The following is an 18,203-nucleotide window of genomic DNA, read 5'->3' as shown; positions in this document are numbered from 1 at the left end:
AAGTAGATGGGGATGATATATGATTATCTTACTATATTGTCTTGCTTGAGACTGTATGGCTATTGTACAGTTAGTAGAATTGGAGACGAGTATGTAGATATATTTTCTGCTCCTTAAAATGATTGCAATTACTGTAGGCAATTCAGAATGTAATTTTATGTAACTAGCATGTAAGGTTTGTAAATTATGTCATTACTGTCTGTATATTCATTATACTGCATTCAGCCAGGAGTGAGTGTGATTTTTGTACTTTTTATAAGCCAAGGAATATTAATGGTGATATATTAAAGCAATTGGTATGCAGATTGACATTCAGATAGCCTATATGTCAGAAGTGCTGTGCCATACATAAAATATAAAGAATGTGTAAATACTGTATTACTATTACCTGTCTATATGGGAGCAAGGTGTATGTCTGATGGAAGCATGGAGAATACCAAGTACAGTACCTTATCTTCCCCTTTATACAGTTGCACTCATCTTTTGGTTTTCCTCCTCCTATGTAAGTTAATTTCTAGTGCTGCTTTCCAGAGACTGTATTTATTAACTGTATTATAAGATTGTTATTATTCATCCATCCATCCATCATCCAATCTTACGTTGCCCCATGAGGAGCGTAGAAGCCCGGGGCTAGGCAGTTGGTCCTAACATTTAAGATGAGAGTGACCAGCCTCACTCATCCCTGAGTGGCATTACATGAGCAATAAACCCCAGTCACCCCTTGGATAAAAACCTTCACCGGCTCAATCCGACTGGAGCACAATAAATACCCACTAAACCACCAGGCACCAAAATTTGGTTATATGGTTACCACCCAGCATAATAAATGGTTTCCTGGTGTACAGGAAACCATTTGGCTTGTCACTCAGTGTAGAGTCACCCACAGGCAGAAGGGAGAGGAAAGAATGAAGGAATGAAAGACAGAAGAGGGAGTGTAAAGTCACCCATAGGCAGAAGGAAGAGATAAGAATGAAGGAAAAAAAGACAGAAGAAGATGGAAGGAAAAAAGGATGGAGGAGAGGACAGGGCAGACACCCGAGAGCAGCACTACATTGAGTGAGTAGATGGTGGGTGCCCCCATCTACCTACAATTATTTATTTTTATTTATTTTTTTATTATTATTATTTATTTTATTATTTTTTTTGTGGTAGTTGGGGCCATTCACAATCCACTCACTTGATGCAGTGCTGCTTTCAGGTGTCTGCCCTTTCCTCTCCTCCATCTTTCTTTCCTTCCATCCTCTTCTGTCATTCTTTCTTACATTTTTACCTTGTCCTTCTGCCTATGGGTGACTTTGCACTCCCTCTTGTGTCTTTCTTTCCGTCATTCTTTCCTCTTTGTTCTGCCAGTGGGTGACTCTACACTGTACACCAGGAAATCATTTACTGTGCTGGGTGGTAACCATATAACCAAATTTTGGCACCTGGTGGTTTAGTGTGTAATTATGGCACTCCAAGCATATTGAGCCAGTAAAGGTTTATATCCAAGGAGTGGTTGAGGTTTATTGCTCACATCATGCCACTCAGGGATGAGTGAGGCTGGTCACTGTCATCTTAAATGTCAGGACCAACTTGCACAGCCCTGGGCTCCTACGCTCCTCATGGGGCAACGTAGGATTTGATGGTGAGTGGATGGATTATTATTATTATTATTTTTATTATTATTACATTATTATTATATTATTATTATTGTTATTATTATTATTATTATTATTATAACACTGGATTATATGATGAATGAATGAATGATTATTATTTTTAAAAATAACAGGACCAACTTGCCTAGCCCTGGGTTCCTACTCTCCTCATTGGGTGACAGAATTAAATGATGGATGGAAGGAATAATAATATTATTATTCCTCTTCCTTCTGCCTGTGGGTGACTCTACACTGAGTGACAAGCCAAATGGTTTCCTGTGCACCAGTAAACCATTTACTGCGCTGGGTGGTAACCATATAACCAAATTTTGGCGCCTGGTGGTTTAGTGGGTAATTACGGAATTCCAGTCGGATTGAGCCGGCGAAGGTTTATGTCCAAGGGGTGGTTGGGGTTTATTGCTCACGTAATGCCACTCAGGGATGAGTGAGACAAGTCACTCTCATCTTAAAGGTTAGGACCAACTTGCCTAGCCCCGAGCTCCTACGCTCCTCGTGGAGCAATGTAGGATTAGATGATGAAATGAAATGAATTATTACTGGGTACTATTATTATTATTATTATTTTATTTTTAAAATTATTATTATTACTGTATTATTATTTTTTTCTTGACACCGATCAGATTGGCTTTATCAGATAGGTATATGTGAAGCTGCAGAACTTGGTGAAATTTTTTTGGCCTATCTGATGGAGCCAGGATTTCGAGGATGCGAATGATGAGTGAATGGAAGCATGGCCCAACGAACTGGGCAGACTTTGGCTGTCTGGACATTGCTACTTTATACCCTGCCCTAGGGTGGGATAAGAGGTCCGGATGATGATGATGATGATGATGATGATGATTATTGTTATTATTATTATTTATGGCACCTGGTGGTTTAGTAGGTAATTAAGGCACTCCAGTCGGATTGAGCCTGTGTAGGTTTATATCCAAGGGATGGTTGGGGTTTATTGCTTACGTAATGCCACTCATGGATGAGTGAGGCTGGTCACTCTCATCTTAAGTTACAGGACCAACTTGCCTAGCCCCGGGCACCTACACTCCTCATGGGGCAACCTAGGATTGGATGATGGATGGATTATTAATACCATTATTATTATTATTATTTTTATTACTACAGTATTAGTATTAGTATTAATATTGGTGGGGGCACTCACTATCCACTCACTCGATGTAGTTCTGCTTTGGGGTGCCTGCCATTTCCTCTCTTCCTTCCTTCTTTCCATCCTTCGGCTTCTGTCTCTCTTTTCTTCATTCTTTCCTCTTCTGTCTACGGGTGACTCTGCACGGAGTGACTAGCCAAATGGTTTCCTGTACACCAGGAAACCATTTACTATGCTGGGTGGTAACCACATAACTGTGTTATGGTGCCTGGTGGTTTAATGGGTAATTGTGGCGCTCCAAGCGGATTGAGCCGGTGAAGGTTCATATCCAAGGGGTGGTTGGGGTTTATTACTCAAGTAATGCCACTCTGGGAGGAGTGAGGCTGGTCACTCTCATCTTACATGCCTGGACCAACTTGCCTAGCCCCGGGCTGCTACGCTTCTCAAGGGGCAATGTAAGATGGGATGAAAGGGGTGGTTGGGGTTTATTACTCAAGTAATGCCACTCTGGGAGGAGTGAGGCTGGTCACTCTCATCTTAAATGCCTGGACCAACTTGCCTAGCCCCGGGCTGCTACGCTTCTCAAGGGGCAATGCAAGATTGGATGATGGATTTATTATCATCATCATCATCCAACCGCACAGGGCACTGAATGCACAGTGAAGTTGGATGACCAGGAAATGGAAAATGTGGGTGCATTTAAGTACTTGGGTAGAGTGATGAGATGGAAGTTTAGAGGATGAAGTGCATGAAAGGGTACAACAGGAAACAGGATGCTGGTTCTTTGAAAAGAGTTATAAGAAATAGGGAAGTGAGCATAGAAGTATAAAAGTCACTGCATGATAGTATTGTGATACCAACTCAAACTTATGGAAGCAAAGCTTGGGCCTTGTTGGAAGGACAAAAGTCAATTGTGAAAGCATTAGGAATGAGTTATTTGAGAGGAACATGTGAAGTTACATGGCGAGACAGTCTGACAGAGTTAACGAGGAAGTGAAAGAGCATTGTGGTGTGGATGTGGGTGTGGTAGAAGGTATTAGGAGAAATACATATGAGTTGGTTTGGCCATGTAGAGAGGGAGAGACTAATGAGGAGAGTGTATGTGAGTGAAGTGGAGGGGGAAGAGGGAAAGGGACACCGAGGATGAGATAGAGGGATGGAGAGGAGAGGTATATAAGAGAGTGGGGTGTGAGCTGGGTGAAGGGCAGTGAAATGGCAGAGGACAGGGCGACATGGAGGCAGTTTTTTTGTGGCCACCCCTTACAGGATTAAGGCATCTGGCTATAGATGGATAAATAGATTATTATTATTATTATCATCGCTCCTGGAAAGTAAGATGGTATATTTTTCAGCAACTCACCCTGGATAGTTGCACAGGATTCAGCCTGTCAGTGTGTGTGTGTGTGTGTGTGCGCCTGTGCCCAACCCCTACACAACAGTTGACGTGTATAGCTGTCACAATTTTGGGCGCAGAGCAACGCCGGTTGATGTGTATAGCTGCCAACGTCTTCCTGCCACCCTTTGAACTTTAACTTATCCTTACTCATCAGTGGCACCACCTGGAGACGTGGGGATATTTTCATTTGAAAGAGGAAGAGTTGCTGAGTCTTATGTATCTTTAATTTTTTCTCTAGCCCTTATAGTTTGGCAGATATCAGGGTTTGAAATACAGGAAGGGTATTTTTTTTTTCCATCACTGATATCCCCCCTAGAGAGGAACGTGCGACATCGGAAACCCACTGGCGTGTAGGGGTTAACTGCTCATAATCTATTCAATGGATGTGAGTGAAACTCGTTGGGTGAGTTCGTCTGGTTACTCCGAAGGTCTTCCATAGCATATAATTCTCCAACTATGATTTTTAGGAGGGTTAGTCCTGCTTACCACATTAAAATTCTTAGAAACAGTGAAAGGAGGGCAGATATGGCTTTGATATCTTAGTGCATGATGTACAATGGACTCTCATCCATATTTTAATATTTAGGGAGCCTGACCCCTCCAGTGATTCTTAGGGAGGGGGGGGAGGATGGGCAGCCCCCTATCAAAAATAAAAATGATCAGAAATGGGAAAGTGAGCTCATGGATTTCAACTAAACTTCTCTGGTCAATTTGTCTGGCTCCTTGATAATGTTTTCCACTATACAAAAATTTCCACCATTATTTTTAGGAGGGCCAGACCCCCTCCAAAACTTGTAAAGAACACAAAATAGGGGAAGTAGGGCAGATATCACTCCCATCTGCAAACCTACTACTACTACTACTACTACTACTATTACTACTACTCACTGAGTTTATCCTGGAATATCACACCTCTTATTGTTCCATATCGTTTATAAAAGCTCCAGCATGCTTGCATGGGTTGGCCTTCGTCACCTAATGGCGGCACTACCCGTTGCTCCACCTCTGGCAGCCTCCCTATACAGTCGCTTATCCCTGAGGTCACACTTTATGACCTTGTCCCAGTTTTTTTCTGGTCTGCCCCTCGCATCCCTACCTCTGATGTTCTCACTTTTCACTTTGTGTGCCCAGTTGTCATCCTCCATTCTCTCCTGCCCAAACCATTTGTCTGCCCCTCATCATCACAGGCCTGATACACTCCAGTTCCATCCTTCCTCTCAACTCTTCAGTCACACACCTAGCCCCCCCAGGCCTTGCATTCAATCATGCACTTCACATCCATCTAATCATTGTCATTTCTGTACATCTGAGCGAACAGATGTCCTTTTCCTTTACTGTCTAGGTCTCTCTACCAGACAGCATTACTCTGCTAACACATGCCACTTATAAAAATCCCTTAGCACAGAAGGAGAGCCCTCTCAATGTCAGGAGATGTGACAACTCCCTAAACTTGCTGCAACCACTCCTTACCCTAACCGCAAAGTTAGTTCCAGTCCCATAACACATAACTTGTTCCCCAAATAACAAAGCTCTTCCACATACTCAAGAGACTCACAGCAAGATCAGTGTTAACATGCCTGACAGTCTCGATATTCTCTCTCTGATATACTGCACTCATGAAAGCAGCATTATCTTGCAGTCTACAGTTAATATCACTATATCTCTTAGGCACCCACTTATCACAAATGCTGCACAAGGAGTTACTTCCCATACCCATGTGGCAAACCACGCGTGGCCACACTTTCTCTGCTATGACAGTATTGCCACAGGTCCTAGATATCATCATTTTTGTTTTTATCCACATTTACTCTTAAACCCTTGTGCCCCATTCTCTCTCTCCACTTCATATATCTTTCCTCTACCTCCCTTTCATTCTCTGCGATCAACACCAAGTCATCAGCACACATTGAGAGTCCATTTCTGAAGTCACGTGAAAGAGCTTCAAACACCAAGACAAATAGTAAGGGGCTCTAGACTGATCCCTGATGCACGCCAACATTCACGGAAAACTCATCACTCAAATCTCCATTCACTGTCACCTGGGTGCAAGCACCCTCATACACAACCATCACCACTCTAACCAGCCACCCCTCAGTCTCAACCTTCCACATTGGCCACTTCACCACCACCACCACCTTAGGGACTGTCAAAGGCCTTCTCCAAATCAACAAAAACAAATTTCAGAGCGATTTTCTTTCCTATCTACTGTATTTTTCCTGAAGCTGGCAGACAATGAATGTGGCATCAGTGGTCTCTGCCTAGCATAAACCCATCTCATCAGTATTCACTCTTTCCCTAATCATACCTTCTAGGACACACTGTATTACCATCAACATCTGGTCCAAAAGTTTAATGTCTGTAATTTCCACTTTCCAGGGCATGACTATTCCGCTTGTACACATTTACAGTCACAGTCTTCAATCAGTCATCAAATCATTGACTAACCCCACTCCTGTTATTTTCTGAGGCCTTCAGCATTTCAGCATTTCAGCAGTCAATCCAGACACACCTGCTGCCATCCCCAACTGCATCCAGTGTATTTCCCTGCTCACAGTAGCTGCATCAATCAAACGCCAAGGGCCAAACACTTTTATTGTATAATTTGGTGAGGATCCTTGATAAATTTGACTTCTGGCCTTGTTTTTGATGTGAGGGGAGCACAGGAGCATGGATGTGAATATGGGTTATCTTTAACCTTCATAATCAAGACACCTCTGGTATTCAGTTAACATCAGTTGATTTTATTCTGTTGAGTGCTTCATAGAACCCTGAGAGTTAAGGTCCTTCCCTGTTCAGCAGCTCCATTACACTTGGTCCCGTACTTGCTGTTGGAGAGGGACACCTTCTCATGGTGGCACTGATATACGGTAATTGGTTGGCTTTGCTGCCCGATTATACAAACGTCCCTCAACCGCCTCCCTACCTATCGAAAGGAGGATGGTAGACTGCAGGAGGGGGGCAGTTTCGACCTGAAGTCCGCTGGGTTCACAATAAGATGAGCCCAGGATGTTAACTGTAGCCTTCATTAACCTCTTCACTCTACTCTTTTCACCTTAGCTTGACCTATAGATATTTGTCCTATTGCAGCTTGTTTTGCGTGCCTCAATAAGTGCAGTGCTACGGCTCTGCATCCTTTCCATAGCTCTTCTTCATGGCAAGCACCATATTTAATTGCTAATTTTGTTACAGCTCAGCAGTCAAGATAGAGAGATGGCAGTTTTACGCCAAGTTAAAGTGAAAAGAATGTAGTTCTCATTATGCTTTGACAGTTTTACAAGACGGTGTCAGGATACGTAAATCCAGACCAACAGTAGGAGAGGAAACATAAAACCAAAACAACAGCAGAAGACAAAGTCGTGGCAGCAACATTGTTGGTGCCGTATTGTCTTTAACGGTGAGATAAGGGAATTGTGTTCTTGGTATGTGTTGAAGAATCTTAATCACTGCAGGATGTCTCTTGCACTCTACTGTTATTAGATATCATTCTCTCTCTCTCTCTCTCTCTCTCTCTCTCTCTCTCTCTCTCTCTCTCTCTCTCTCTCTCTCCCCCTCTCTCTCTCTCTCATTGCTTCTGGTGTTAGGTGAGGGCGCCCATCATCCACTCACTCGATGTTGTGCTGCCTACAGTTGACTGCTCTGTCAAACCAGATGGTTTCTTGTAAACCAGGAAACCATTTACTACGCTTTAGTGGTATCCATATAACCAGATGACGACAGGTGGTTTAGTGGGTTAAGACTCCAACCGGATTAAGCCTGTAAGGGTTTACATCCGAGCGATAGTTGGTGTATTGTTCACAGAATGCCACTCAGGGAAACGTAAGGCAGGTCGCCCTCGTCTTAATGTCGGGTCAGTAGCCTAGGCCCTGTCTCCAGCGCTACTGGTGGGACAAAAATTAATTGGATAATTGGAAGATGGAAATTACTGCGTTTGAGTTTGTATTTTACAACACCTTTCTTGACCTTCCTGCAAAGTACGACACGATCTTCCTGCAAGATGCGACACCTTTCTTGACCTTCCTGCAAGATGCAACACCTTTCTTGACCTTACTGCAAGATGCAACACCTTTCTTGACCTTCCTGCAAGATGCAACACCTTTCTTGACCTTACTGCAAGATGCAACACCTTTCTTGACCTTCCTGCAAGATGCAACACCTTTCTTGACCTTCCTGCAAGATGCAACACCTTTCTTGACCTTACTGCAAGATGCAACACCTTTCTTGACCTTCCTGCAAGATACGACACAGTTCTTGGCCTTCCTGCAAGATTCGACACCTTTCTTGACCTTCCTGCAAGATACGACCCATTCTTGACCTTCCTGCAAGATACAACACGACCTTCTGCAAGATACGACCCCTTTCTTGACCTTCCTGCAAGATGTGACACCCTTCTTGACCTTCATTCAAGATACGACACGTTTCTTGACCTTCCTGCAAGATATGACACGACCTTCTGCAAGATACGACACCCTTCTTGACCTTCCTACAAGATACGACACGAAATCGTTGGTAGTATTGCCTGTGGATTTCGTCCCGGATTCACGAAGAAATGGATGAGTGATTTCCAGGCGTGACTGTGGCTTGTATTACGTGAGAAGGAAGAGAGTGTATGAAGTTCCCTGTTCCTCCTTACACACACACACACACACACACACACACACACACACACACACACACAGTACCCCGCTCTAGCTTCGCGGATTTCAGTATCATGAGAAGGACATCCCCAGGACCATCACGGGCAAGACACAGAGGTTCAGAATGGGAGTACTGAACCTAGAACTGACTGTGGAAGAACTGAACCTGGCCCCGCATAACCTGCACCTGACGCAGTAAAAGGGACGGGGCGAAACTGAACCTAAAGACTGTGAGATGAAGGATGAAACTGAACCTAAAGACTGGGATTGGGATGAAACTGGGCGTACATGTGTTTCGAACCCCATATCCTCGTTGGTTGTGGAGGCTCCCCAACACCTCTTCCTTGGCGATTTATTTTTGGGTATGGCTGGTTAATATCCCCTTTGTACGTTGTTGGTGTAGCATATGGCGACACTGGTAGGATTTATGTAGCAGAATAGGACAGTGAGGTGTAATAAGTAAAATAAATCGCTTAGGAAAAGGTGTTAGGGAGCTTCCTTCACCGACGAGAATACGTACCCAGGTTTTTAAATCATATAATGCTATCAAGAGGCCATCTACCCCTTGTGTGTGTGTGTGTGTGTGTGTGTGTGTGTGTGTGTGTGTGTGTGTGTGTGTGTGTGTGTGTGTGTGTGTGACCGTTTTTCTTTCAGCAACAAGTCTATAAAATTACTGAATGAAAAAAAGTACAGGTTTGAAGTTTCTTATACATAATATACACATACATACATACATACATGCATCATGGTATTTGTGTTTATTAAATAATATATGTCACCATTGATGCATCTGTTTTACTGCTATAATTTTCAGACATTTTGTTTTGTTTTGAGGGGGGAAAGAACTGAAGTCTGATTAGAAGATTAATTAGGTGAAACAGAAGAGTGTTATAGTTATGTTGTGCTCTGTATTGTTGTTATAATAATAATAATTATTATTATTATTATTATTAAAGGATGGTTCAAGCCGGCAGTGGATCAGCTCGATTATATCAGTGCCACATTATGAAGGTGTCCCTCTCCAGCACCGATCCTTAGGTGGAGATAAGACTCTTCGACGGGGGGTTTTGAGGGATTTGGGAGGGAGGAGGGGGTGAAAGAGGGGGAGTGAAGTGTGTTGGAGGGATGGGAGAGGGGAGAAGGAAAGAGGAGGGTAAATTGGAGGGATGGATAAGGGGAGGGAAAGGGGAGAAGGTGTGTAGGAGGGTAGGGGAAGAGGAAAAGGGTGTGGGGAACGTCACTCTAGCAGGGAATATAGATCCCAGGGTCGAGGTTGGACACCAGCTCTCCATCTTGGCAGGTCACGTCGTCCATGAGCTGATTCAAGTAGTTCGTGTTGAGCACCAGCCACGCGATCTCACAGCCACACGTCAGAGGGTTACCTGAAGGAGGGAGGGAGGAACAGTGAACTTAATTAGGCTGAAAAGGTAGGGTAATATCGGCTCAACAGGTAGGCTAAATTAGGCTCAACAGGGAGGCTACTCAAAGGTCAGTGTAGCCTGTCTCGTACACACACCTGAAGGGGGGATGGATACGCGCTAGGGCCATCACATTCAGGACGGGTTGACAGTTTTATGAGTCTGTTTCGAACTAATGAAGCGAGATCCGAACCCCTCCGACTCGAACCCACACCCACACGACAAAGTTAGCTAAATGGAGTCTAGGACCCTTCTTCTCGTCCCTAATCCCTTTTCCTTAGCCATTTAGTTTCCATATACACCTTACTGCTCTGTTGTATGTTGTTTTTGATATCTAAGACGTTAGTGGAAGACTTACGGGCGGCATAGAGACTTATTCCGTCGTCCAAAAGAGGCCTCCACACGTCTTCGGCCAGTTCAGTCAGTTGATTGTCTTGTATGTACACGTCTCCCTTCACACCTGGTGAGTGTAGAGGGTAAAATTAGGTTATACAGGGTTGTTTGGTTGGGTTAGATAAGGTTAGGTTGGGGTAGGGTTGGTTAGGGTAGGCAGTTATTTATTGTGGTTGAGGCGAGTTTGGCTAGGTTAGGGTAGGGTAGTCTTTTATTGATTCAGTTTGGTTGTGTTTGGTCAGGTTAAGTGGGATGGGGTAAGTGGTTGTATTAGATTAAGTGAGGTAAGGTTACATTATGTTAGATTAGGTTAAATAAGGTTGTTAATGTATGTTAGGTGAGGTAAGGTGAAGTGAGATGAGATCAGGATGTTAAGTTAGATTAGATTGTTAGGTTAGATTTCATGAGTTTAGATTATTAGGTTAGGTTAGATAAGGTCAAGATGTACTGTTGAAAACACTAATATTGATCCACTTCCATACGAAGACTAATGAGACAGCAATGACTTTTGAAATCCAACAAACTGTTCAGAATATTGCGTAAGAGGTTCATAAGTTCGCTATGAAAAGGGGAAGCGATGCTTTTGACCCTAGCTGTACAAGGAGTAGCATGTAAAGTGACCTGTCAGTGCGTCTACAGCGACGGAGATGAGGTTGTTTCCGTTCAGGTATACTAGGTTGTCAGGTGTTACCAGGTTCACGGTGCCCGCAGCTAGACTCGTCAGCTCATTGGACGCCAGGCGCACCTCCTCCAGCAGCGAGAGGCCTACGAACGTACCTGGGGAGATGTGACACCCTTCGTTAGTGAATGTTTATGTTTTTGCAGCTCCTTCAGCAGAAACAAGCCCACGAAGTTACCTCCCATCGTCAGTTTGTTTACTGTATGTCTGCACTTCCACCAGCAGCGAAAGGCCCACGAACAAACCTAGGGAGATGTGACACCGTGTCAGTTTATGTTTGCACCTCCTTCAGCAGACAGCAATAGCATTGTTTATTCTGCCACATAAGTGCATAAAATTAGCCGCAAAGGGACAAACATTTGGTCCAGTTTAGACGTAAAAAAAAAGTACTACAGTCAAAACTAACGATAAACCATAAAATAGTAGCTACTTGTTTTGGCTGGTACTGTGTAGGGGTACAGTATGGCTCTATCGAATTTCCTGGCATTGAACTGACACATTTCAATTAAATATAACGTCTTTTCAGCTTGAAGCCCATATAGCACTTCAGCCATTCCTAAAATATTCCCGAGGGCGAAGGGCCGTCGCAGGGAAGTTATTGTGAGGTGCAGTGGGGAAATTTAGTCACCTGTATTGGTTAAGCATGATTGCATTTTATGATTACTTTTATTCAGTTTTTCGGGAATTTCCTGTAGCGAAGTGTCTTCTAAGAGTTATATCTAGCCTCTTCAGTTCGAAATACCTGTCTTAAGATGAAGAAAATTGTCTGGAGACAGCACACAAAAACATAAAATGTCAATGGATTGAAGGCAGAACTCCCTCAGCCTAATGTCAAATGCCTAGACACAACACCTCAGTATACTCCTGTGTGTTACTAATGTAATCTATGTCGATAATAAAACTAAATGAATAAATTGCAGGAGAATGACGAGTTGCAATAAGGATACTAAGTCACTAAGAAAAAGGAGCTGCGAAGCCATCAGTGATGACTACTGTTGTTAGTGATATCAGATATTGATTTTACATAGTATTTTAAGCTCAGCACCTTTTTTTTTTTTTTTTTTTTCGAATACAAAACGTTTTATTATTATCGTCGAAAAATTACAAAATGTACACCCCATACACCGATAGACGACGCCAAACATTTTTTTTGGCTAACTTAGGGGAAATTCATTTAAATATTATAAATTAGAGTAAGTTTTTAAAAATCCCCCAGTCTAAGCTGGATGTTGATATTGAAAATTATTTGAATTCTAGTAAAAATGAGTTATGATTACTGGGATTCATAAATTTAAAAGATGACATCCCAGCGCATGCGCAGGAGTGACGTTGTGCTGGTGGTAGTGTGGTGATGCGAAATTATTTATTTCCTTTGACGCAAATTTCGTCCCAATGGCACTGTTTGGACCGAAAATAAGACGTCTTTGTGAACTAGCAGTGTAAGTGCTGTGTGTGATGACAGTGATGAGTGAAATAGCTGTGATATAAATATTTAAATACCCCGTTTAAAGACCCATGCACGTGAGAGCTAAACCCACGCACATGAGCAAGAAAAATTAAATACCCAGCTACTTCCAGCACGAGTAATTTAAATGACTAATTGCTGCTCAGGATCAGCGTGTAACATCTTTTCTCGCTTGGGCAGTAGTGGGAAGGATAGAAGTGTGTCACAGACTTGAGTTGGCTCGCGAATTCCTTGGCTTTACCGAAATACTTAAGCAGCCTTGGTAAGTACTGTCATTGTACCGGTAGCCAGTGTACCGTATTCCTGGTGGGATGGGAAGCTTCGTGGCACCTCGTCCTTGGCGATTTATTTTGTATAGTACACTTTGATAATCTCTGGTATATTATTTAGTCTTAATATTGACATGGCCTACAGTAATAACACACCAACTTAATAAGTGAGACTAGGTAATTATGTCAATGGCGTTTTGTTCGCTTGCTTGCTTCATGATTTTCACATTACAGTGTATTTCTTTGATTAGCTGTATATTTATCATAGTTTTTCTGGTAACTGTACGGTTTAGAAAGACCTTACCAGTCCAATTCTTATTATTACAGTTTTTTAATTAAATACTTTTCGTATTTCTTTGGTTGTAAACGATTGTTTTATGCTGATTTTGTTTCCCTGTTGCTTTTATCCTCGTTTTGTTTTTCCGGCCCACATTATTTCAAGAGCAAAATCCCGGACACTTGCTAAAAGGTACGCAACTGTGCTGGAATTCATATGGTTTTTCATTTTGGCATGTTTGGTTAAGTTACCTTTTGTTAGGCTAGGCTAGATTAGGTTAGGTTAGGGTAAGTAGAGTTAGATTAGTTTAGGTTTAAGTTCAGTTTGGTTAGATTGGATTAGGTTGGGTTAGGTTTTGTAGAGTTAGGTTAGATTGGGTAAGTTTAAGATGGGTTAGGTTTATTTTTGGTTAGGTTAGGACATATTGTTAGGTTATTTTAGGGTAGGTAAGGCAATGTTATGAATATGTAAGGTTAGACTTGAACACCTGTTACAGCAAATAACGGTTGATTTGAGGATTTAGAAAGTGTGCTATTACACTTGAGAAACAAACACCAGTGAATTGGAATAAACATGAATAAAAACAAAAAAAGAAAATCAGTTGTTAATAATCGTTTCCCACCATAAAAATGATTAGAAAACATAGGAAATAAGCAGGGGAAAAAGGAGTTGAATCGGTGAGGTATTTCTGCTGCTTAAGCGAAACCAGATATTTACGTATGGGAAAGGAGCTCCGGATGATGATGATATTCGTTTACGGTGGTCGAGCTTACAACGTACCCAGGTAATTGCGGCCCTAGTGATTGCCCAGAGGGACCCAAATTATTGAAAAATACCCAAATGAATCGAAATATGAAAAAAGCCCAAATGAATCGAAGTATATTAAAAAAAAAAAAAACACGAATTTGAAAAAAAAATGGAAATATAAACCTAAATGAAGGAGGAAAAACTCAAGCGAGCGTTCGTAAATATTCAAAGTAAGGAGAATGAACCCAAATGAATGAGAAAATACACAAGTGAAACCCAAGTGAACGTAAATACCCAAATGAATCCGAATAAAGGAGAAAACACTCAAATGAACCCAAGTGTTAAAAAAAGAACCTGTAAATAGATACCCAGGTGTTTCTAAATGAAGGTGAAAACATCCTTCATTTGGGTATTTACAGTATTTAGGTTCATTCTGGTGTTTTCTCCTTCATTTGGATTCGTTTGGATATTAGTAGGTTCATTTTGGTGTTTTCTTCATTTGGATTCATTTAGACGTTTATTTAGGTTCATTCTGGTGTTTTCTCCGTCATTTGTATTCGTTCGGGTATTTATTTAGGTTCATTCTGGTGTTTCCTCCTTCATTTGGATTCATTTGGGTATCTAGGTTCATTTTGGGTGTTTCGTCCTTCATTTGGGTAGTTAGATTTATTCTTGTGTTTCCTCCATTTGGATTCATTTGGGTGTTTTCTCATTTGGATTCATTCTGGTGTTTCCTCCTTCACTTGGATTCATTTGGGTGTCTAGGTTCCTTTGAGTTATTATTCTGGTGTTTCCTCCGTTTGGATTCATTTGGATGTTTTCTTTCATTTGGATTCATTCTGGTGTTACCTCCTTCACGTGGATTCATGTGGGTGTCTAGGTTAGTGTGAATTTCCTTTTTTGCATTTGGGTTCATTTGGGTAATTAGTAGGACCCTTGAATGTATTTCGGCATTTACCTCCTAGATAGAGCCTTATAAACCCTTAGTACTTATCCGTCTTACCCTTTTGCAGTTGATAGGCAGAAAGTTTTAGCTATAGGCAAGTGTGTGGTTAGCTATATTCTCCAACGTAGGGGGCTGTGTGTGTGTGTGTGTGTGTGTGTGTGTGTGTGTGTTTAGCTTATATACCTTAACTTGGACCTGATTTTCTTGTCCTTTTTTTGTGCTTAGCTTATGTTGCTCACTGCCAGAAATATGCTGTGGTTCTTCATCCATTCCATACCACTTCCTCGTGACTAGCATCATATTCAGTGTCAATCTGTTACTACTGCTCAGCGTTCAAGATGCATCCTTTCCATTGCACTTCGTGACTAAGGACCACATGCTATCAGTAGCGTTATTCTGTTACTAGGCTACAGATCAGCATTCCATAGCACTTCTTCGTGATTAAACACCATATTCTGGTGTAAATCTGTTGTTAAAGATCAGCAATCAAGACGGAGGGGTGACATTTTCAGACCAAGTTAGAGTGAAAGGAGTACCATAGGCAAAGTTAGATTTTAAAAAGAAGATGAAGTTAGATTAAAAAGAGTAGCTGAAATTAGAGTAAAAAGAGTAGGCGAAGTTAGAGTCGGATAAGCAGGCGAAATCAGAAAAGAGTACCGTAGGCGAAGTTAAAGAAGATTAGGTAGTTAGATTAAAAAGAGTAGGCCAAGTTAGAGTAGGCCAAGTTAAGAGCAAAAAGAGTTGGTAGGCCAAGTTAGAGTAGGCGAAGTTAAGAGCAAAAGGAGTTGGCGAAGTTAAAGAGTGCATGTAACTGAAATGCACACGGTACCTGGCGGAACATAGCTGAGTTGAGTGTCGAATAGGGAGATGACGGTGAGGGCGGGGAGACCTTGCAAGGCCGTCTCGGTTATGGTCGCCAGTGGATTCGAATCGAGGATCAGAACACTCAGGGACGTAGAAGACAAATCCGGAAAGCTACTGATGCTGTTGTAGGGAAGGGTTAGGAATTGGAGCTGCGTGTATTGCGCTATCTCTTGGTAGGGGAAGTAGATGAGCTGGGTAGCGACGATTTCCAGACCTGTCAGAGTGTTGTAGCTTTTGGAGAACGCACCGTCGACTATATTCTTCAGGGGGACGTCGAGGATGATGATTTCCTTGAAGGTGGCATCCCCGAGGTCACCGGATCGTATGTCCGTGAGGTAGTTGTTGTTGAAGATGGTGAGGATGTTGAAATCCAGGAAGGGCATTTCGGCGCTGAAGACGCGGGCAAGTTCCTCGGAGCTGGTGACCGCGGAGCAGTCCATGTCCATCTCGTAATCGGGAAGGACGGTGCAGATGCAGGGTGCTATGTCGGTGGCTTCTGGGCAGGGAATTTCTCGGGGTTCACGCTTTGTTGTGTGGATGTGGTGCTTTATCTCGTGGGTGTGGTACTTTATTTCCTGGGGATGGTGCTGTTTCTCGGGTGTATGGTGCTGCGTTTCCCCTTCTACTCCACCACACCACCATAGCCCCACCATTACCACTGCTACAACCATGCGCCTCATTTCCACAGTAACCAAGTGTTAATTTCCTCCTCAGATCTCCAAGCGCATACGGTGCCTCTGTGCTGAGTATAATTGCCAGGGAATGAAATATCAGAGTTACGCCAACGCTTTGAAAGAGTGATAGGAACGGTTTTAACTGCTGAACTTAGTACGTTTTCCTTGAAGGGTTATAGGGAGTATTTAAACCATATGTCTGGACCAGACTTTTGTGTGCTGAATCAGGCTGTCTTTCTGTAATAAGAGTCCAGGTCTATAGATCACATTGATAGGAGTAAATTAGAAGCAGGGTAATTTTTGCCTGTAAGATGATGGTTTCCGTGTGTCAAGTGTGGAGTGTGAGAGGCGGGGCGGGATATATATGAAGGTGGGAGGATGGGCGGCCTTGTGTGTCATGGCTAGATAAGGCTTCCATTCTCTGTGTCTTGGTAGATTTCGTAGCACTTCTCCCTTGGCGATTTATTTCACATGATACAGCTGAATATTCTTTTGTTACGCAGTTTACCAGTATATATTTGTATCACCGACATAGTTTGCATCGGTAACACACAGGGTATCACAATGCCATTATACCGCTCCCTTTAACGATGTGCAAGATGATGTGGGACTGGCAGGTACGCTTTTGCGATATCCTGTTTTAAGAACGATTCGAAGTTACAATCGCCTGAAATATTTACCTTAGTAAGGATGTAACTGGTTGGTTCACATACGACGGTTAGGTCTGTGAGGTTGACCCAAGATTGCAGTGATGTGTGTGTGTGTGTGTGTGTGTGTGTGTGTGTGTGTGTGTGTGTGTCTGTCTGTCTGTCTGTCTGTCTGTCTGTCTGTCCTATTTCGCTGGCTATGCTGCTGATATATTTAACACTTTCTTCCCTTCATTTTCCTTGTTTCTGGACCCTGTTGGAAAAAAGATGATGATGATGATGAAGCTTTGTTTTAACCACACACACACACACACACACACACACACACACACACACACACACACACACACACACACACACACACACACACACACACACACACATTTTTTCAGTGCTCCTGGTAGCGACACAGACACACATCGCGGGACCCAACACATGGTTATCATCAGTAGTCGGAGGAAAAATTGATTCAGTGGGAAACTGTTACCATCATCAGAGACACAAGGGCCCATAGTCTCGTCGGCGAAGGAAGCTCCGTAACACCTCTTCCTTAGCGAATTATTTTCCTTATTACACTTTTGCCGTCCTCTTGTATGTTACTTAGACCATTCTAATACCACCATATTCTGGATAACTTACAAAACGATATTGGCCTCTCGTATCCAAAAATAAATCGGTAAGGAAGATGTGTTTGGGACCTTCCTTATCTGACGAGACTGCCGGCCAGTGTCGTGGTGCAATGTCCAGCTCAATAAACCTACCAGCTAATTTTTTTTTTTTTTTATACGGCCTAAAATTTCTCTCTCTCCATCTTTGCTGACGTGCAGTAACCGAACACTGAAATATGATGCTAGTCACGAAGAGGTGCTGTGGGAAGGATGTAGAGCCGTAGTATTCGTTTTCTGACACGAAGAGGTGCTATGGGAAGGATGTAGAGCCGTAGTATTGTCTTTCTCTGAGCTACATGGAATAAGCTGCAAAAGGAAAGTCCTGGACCAAGTTAAGGTTAAAGGAATAAACGCTATTAACCTCTT

At 42.6% G+C, this 18,203-nt stretch overlaps 1 protein-coding gene across 1 annotated transcript; it reads right to left on the bottom strand.

The window, feature by feature from the left end:
* Positions 1 to 10,032: 10,032 nt before the first annotated feature.
* Positions 10,033 to 16,528, bottom strand: LOC145408208 (oplophorus-luciferin 2-monooxygenase non-catalytic subunit-like). The gene is made up of 4 exons (XM_080278964.1): positions 15,814 to 16,528; positions 11,223 to 11,378; positions 10,567 to 10,668; positions 10,033 to 10,172 (listed from the first exon to the last, which is right to left on the bottom strand). The coding sequence occupies exons 1-4, from the start codon at positions 16,526 to 16,528 to the stop codon at positions 10,033 to 10,035; spliced, it is 1,113 nt and encodes a 370-aa protein (XP_080135090.1).
* Between the last annotated feature and the right edge of the window lie 1,675 nt (positions 16,529 to 18,203).

The sequence above is a fragment of the Coenobita brevimanus genome, chromosome 76, assembly GCF_032717465.1.
Source record: "Coenobita brevimanus isolate Jiangsu-jjx chromosome 76, ASM3271746v2, whole genome shotgun sequence".
NCBI classification, from domain to species: domain Eukaryota; kingdom Metazoa; phylum Arthropoda; class Malacostraca; order Decapoda; family Coenobitidae; genus Coenobita; species Coenobita brevimanus.
Note: the sequence above shows the minus strand (reverse complement) of the source record. Positions and strands in the feature narration are given on the sequence as shown.